We start from the raw sequence: 5434 nt of genomic DNA on the forward strand, positions 1-5434 counted from the left end.
CTATTTGAGTTTACAGAACTCTGCAGTGTCATCAATGTAATAAAACCAAAATCCAGCATAGAGAGGCTGAGTGAATGTGGTCTGGACTCTGTGGAGGAGAGTCATGCATGTTTTAGAGACGCTGTAGAAGGACAGAATACCTGCTCTGTGATCCAGGTACACTCCTATTCTGAAGGTCTTACGACATTGGATAGGAGTTGGGATGGGAGTTTGGACTTTGTTGTACCAAAAGGTATAACTATGATTTCGGTAAGAATGCAACGCCCAAGATTTTTCATTCTGTCCAAATCTACAGTCATCTGAGCCCCCTCTGCTGATGTTCTTGTAGGCGACTGCGACACAAACTCCCGCTTCTTCCCACTTCACCTCCCAGTAACAACGTCCAGTCAGACTCTCTCTGCTCAGGACCTGACAACATTTGTCGAATCTGTCTGGGTGACTGGGATAAGACTGTTGCTTTTTCACTAATGTTGCTCTTCTGTTCCCTTCAGATAATAACAGCTCTCTGTTGGCTGTGTTTGGATCCAGTGTGATTTCACGTGAATACTTTAAGAACTCAGCTCTGGTCTTGGGCTCTGGTTTTGAATCTGACAGTAAAACATCCACATCAGTCACTGTCAGTGAGACGTTTGTCCATGTCTCCCTCAGAACGTCCTGTAGTTTATCTCTGACTTCTGACACAGCTGCTGTCACATCCTCAAAGCTCAGAGGACGGATGTTGATGCTGGATGAGTGTGTGGATTCACTGAGAGCTGACAGTGAGGGGTAGTTGTGTAGAAACTGGTTGTGATCCTCTGTGTGTGAGAGCTGCTCCAGCTCAGCGTCTTTCCTCTTCAGCTCAGTGATCTCCTGCTCCAGCTTCTCCTGAAGCTCTTTGACTCGACTCACTTCAGTTTCCTGCTGCCATCTGACCTGCTGCTCAACATCAGAGCGTCTTTCCTCCATGAGACGGATCAGCTCAGTGAAGATCTTCTCACTGTCCTCCACTGCTTTATCAGCAGAGCGACTTATAGCCTCCACCTCCTGTTGGAGCAGCTTCACATCTTTCTCTCTGTCCTGGATTCCCTGCTGGATGTTTTGTCGACTCACCTCCAGCTCTCTCTGCCTCTCAGTCCTTTCTGCTGCAGCTGACACTGTGTCGTGGCCTTTATGTTCATCCATCGAGCAGAGATAACAGATACACTGCTGATCAGTGCGACAGAACAGCTTCATCACCTCATCATGACGAGAGCAGATGTTCTCCTGCAGCTTCTTGGAGGGCTCCACCAGCTTGTGTTTCCTGAACGGAGCTGAGTCATAATGAAATTGAAGGTGTTTCTCACAGAAAGAGGCCACACACACCAAACAGGACTTGAAGGCTTTCAGTTTTCTCCCAGTGCAGACGTCACAGGCCACATCTTCAGCTCCAGCATAGCAGTGATCAGCAGGAGCAGCTTGGAGTCCAGTCATCTTCAGTTCCTCCACCAAATCTGCTAACATGGTGCTTTTCACCAGGACAGGCCTCGGTGTGAAGCTCTGCCTACACTGAGGGCAGCTGTAGATTTTCTTCTCATCCTCTTCATCCCAGTGAGTTTTAATACAGTTCATGCAGTAGCTGTGTCCACAGGGAATAGTCACCGGATCCTTCAGTAGATCCAGACAGATGGAACAGCAGAATTTTGCTCGGTCCCTCTGATGTTCTTGCTGCGCCATTTCACCTCTCAGTGATTGTTCGTGACTGTCAAATTGTTTCCCTTTCTCTAAACAGAAACTATCTCAAAACAAATCTCTGCTCTCATTTTCTGCAGCAAATAAGTTTTATCAGCTCTCACACTTAACGTGTTTACAGCTTTCTTCCTAAATGCAGATCTGTGAAAGGGAGGAACAAACAAATGTTTTATAGGGTGTAGCTCTTTGTGTTTGAGAGCAGGAAATAGAGGGGAGAGTTTTCAGGCTTTACTTCATTCCAGCAAGAGCTTTTTATGAGAGGCAGGGTGTGTTCTTAGTTGCCATTTACAGCGTGGAGTAAGATCAGTGTACTCTGAGTAAAATCTGAGCACTCTTCTGAGTACTCCAATGTTATGTTCCCTGCACAATTAAAGTGGCCAGTGGCTGCTGAAGCATTGCAGGATCAGTGAACGGGCCTACCAAGGGGCCCAACGTGTAAGAGGGACCCCCTTGGCCCTCAGCTGCAAAATGTTACTCAAATTAACATGTACTGACCAGGGAGAGATTCAAAATGTTGACACAGACGTAAAGGAACTGCAAAGAGACACAAAATAGCCACGAAAAGGGTCGAAACAATCACAAATAGACACACAAAAGACAAAAAATTTCTTGAGGGAGACAAAAAAACATAAAAAGATGCATTATGACTACAACGAGATGCAAAACAACGACACAAAGAGGCAGAAGCACCTGGGTAAAAATGTGCTTAGTACCGGTCGGTATACGTTAAAAAAACGTAGCAAACATAACTGATTCATTGCTAAAAGACATGCAAATTCCACACTGAAGGGCTCCTCCACCCCAGGGCTCAAAACCCCCACCCTGGATTCCAAACCAGGAAAACTCTTGTTGTGAAGCGACAATGCTAACCACTAAAATATAATGCATGTATTTTAGTTAATGTTTGGGGGCTGTGAAAAAATGCTAGAGGTTCGCCATCAAACAAGCTGCAGCCACAAAAACATATTAAAGTGAAGGAGAAACTGCACAGTTTTCACTCATTCACGACTCCCTATTTAAGGAGTTGTATGTAGAGGGCTAATATAGTGAGCTCATCGACAACATGTAAAAACACTTTCAGACACTGCTCAGGTCATTTTCTCTGGGCGACAGTGGGAACCACTACATCACCACCCTCGATATGTTAATAGAAAACCTCATTTGCTCGGCATTACGTTTCCCTTAAAATGTATTTGTTGTTTTAAATTAGTTGTATATAAATGTAATGTCTAGGACACAGTGCTGACCATGAGCATGTTAGCATTTAGCACATTAGCCAGATCCACCATGCACCCATCGGTCTGCAGCATCTTGGGTGTGTTTGATTTGGGTCTCGTAGCGTGCTGGCAGGGTGGTGCATTAAATCACTGACAGTAAAGTTCCTCTAACTGATGAACTAATATCAGTTTGACAGCTTTTACCATGATGTATGACACAATGCACTTTTACTATAAAGGTTTTTATCAGCCTAAAAACATCTTCTGAACTAAAACTGCAGACACAGTGAGTTGAGGTGCTTTAACCGCCACTACATCCCTGGTTAGCAGGATGAAGGCGCCCTCTTGTGTTGTGCATCAGTTTCCACATTTCACTTGTTAACCTGCTGTGATGTTCACTGCAGGAAGACATGTCCAAACTTCACTGAGCCTTTGGCAGCTTCAAACAACATCAGTAAAGACAGATTTAAATATATGTAATATCACACTGTGTCAGTTTGGTCACAGGAGTCACACCCTGTAACACTGATGATGCATTCNCACAGTTTCTCCATCAGCTTTGTTTGATACCCTGGAATGAAGACAAGAAGAAAATACTTTGTTCATGTTTGTTTATTCATCATGTAAACCTTCAGTTTGTGTAAAAGACATTAATGAATGATCTCCTTATTGATTATGATCAGGATCATTACAGTTTCTAGTAGCTAACTAATCTGCCACACCAACACATTAAAAGCTAATTATACATTTCTGTACAAATTTACAAGCACAATATCTGAGATAAAGGAGGTCTGCTGATTTCTCTCTTCAGACTCATGCAGTGGGAGAGAAACAACAACGTACAAATACATCCACTGAAATGTTAATTAAACATTCAGAGCACAAAGAAGTTTACAACACATCATGATGAGCAGTGACAGCCTCCACGGCTAAACACACACAGGAAGGAGCGCCACCGCAAGAAATATTTACACAACAACTCAGGAGAAGACGTCAAAGTACCGCCCATAATGTTTGACTGACAGCTGATCTCAGTGCAGTGAAGAGACGCCACAACAATCAGCTCTCAGCAACAAACATGGAGACTGAATAAGATTTGAAACACATATTGCAAAATTGTTTTGGAAACATTGTCGTATTGATGAAAGGTAAATGCAACTAAAAGCAATGGAAACAGACTCAGCAAATGTACAGTCATTGCATAGGCCACTGCAAGCTCTCATCCTTGTTTCTGAAGGCTTTCAACATGCTTATGTATGCATACCAGTCATTCACCAGAACACAGAGCTCAGAGCTGTAGTTGTTCAAAATGCTCTGTGCTCTGACAAACTTACTCCTAATATTCACATAACAGCAGTGGAAATTAGGCACAACTATTAGCTTTTTTTTTTTGCTGTGTTTCTGACAATTCAGCCAAAATTTGCATTACTTTTGGATGTAAATCCAACTAGTGTTTCCATGAGATGGGTAAAGCAAAAATCCAGCATAGAGAGGCTGAGTGAATGTGGTCTGGACTCTGTGGAGGAGAGTCATGGTTTCAGTCAGAGACGCTGTAGAAGGACAGAATACCTGCTCTGTGATCCAGGTACACTCCTACTCTGGAGGACTGAGGACCTGAGACGGGAGTTTCGGCATTGTTGTACAAAAATTTGTAACTGCTCTTCTCACACCTTAACGCCCAAGATTTGTCATTCCATCCCAATCTACATTTATTTATGCTCCCTGCTCTGCTGATGTTTTTGTATGTGACTGCCACATAATCTATTCCCCCGCTCCACTCCACCTCCCAGTAACAACGTCCAGTCAGACTCTCTCTACTCAGGACCTGAAACTCTTCAGTGAATCTGTATGGGTGATCAGAATAAGACTGTTGTTGATTCATTAATGTCACCTTTCTGTTTCCCTCAGATAAAAACAGACGTGTGTTTGCTGTGTTTGGATCCAGTGTGATTTCACGTGAATATTTTAAGAACTCAGCTCTGGTCTTGGGCTCTGGGTCTGACAGTAAAACATCCACGTCAGTCACCGTCAGTGAGACGTTTGTCCATGTCTCCCTCAGAACGTCCTGTAGTTTATCTCTGACTTCTGACACAGCTGCTGTCACATCCTCAAAGTAGCTCAGAGGACGGATGTTGATGCTGGATGAGTGTGTGGAGTCACTGAGTGCTGACAGTGAGGGGTAGTTGTGTAGAAACTGGTTGTCACTGAGTGCTGACAGTGAGGGGTAGTTGTGTAGAAACTGGTTGTGCTCCTCTGTGTGTGAGAGCTCCTCCAGCTCAGCGTCTTTCCTCTTCAGCTCAGTGATCTCCTGCTCCAGCTTCTCCTGAAGCTCTTTGACTCGACTCACTTCAGTTTCCTGCTGCCATCTGACCTGCTGCTCCACATCAGAGCGTCTTTCCTCCATGAGACGGATCAGCTCAGTGAAGATCTTCTCACTGTCCTCCACTGCTTTATCAGCAGAGCGACTGATAGCCTCCACCTCCTGTTGGAGCAGCTTCACATCTTTCTCT

General features: G+C 44.2%; 1 protein-coding gene and 1 pseudogene across 1 annotated transcript; both read right to left on the minus strand.

Moving 5' to 3' along the window:
• On the minus strand, positions 1-1701 carry LOC126408937 (tripartite motif-containing protein 16-like). Its single transcript, XM_050074741.1, has one exon. The coding sequence runs from the start codon at positions 1690-1692 to the stop codon at positions 1-3; it is 1692 nt and encodes a 563-aa protein (XP_049930698.1). The 5' UTR covers positions 1693-1701.
• A 1819-nt stretch (positions 1702-3520) lies between these two features.
• LOC126382447 (tripartite motif-containing protein 16-like protein) overlaps positions 3521-5434 on the minus strand; it is a 3739-nt pseudogene continuing 1825 nt past the window's right edge.

This window comes from Epinephelus moara, chromosome 21 (genome assembly GCF_006386435.1).
Source record: "Epinephelus moara isolate mb chromosome 21, YSFRI_EMoa_1.0, whole genome shotgun sequence".
Lineage (NCBI taxonomy): Eukaryota > Metazoa > Chordata > Actinopteri > Perciformes > Serranidae > Epinephelus > Epinephelus moara.

Excerpts from the sequence above, each read along its gene's own strand:
- LOC126408937 (XM_050074741.1), bottom strand. The coding sequence starts at position 1,692 with ATGGCGCAGCAAGAACATCAGAGGGACCGAGCAAAATTCTGCTGTTCC.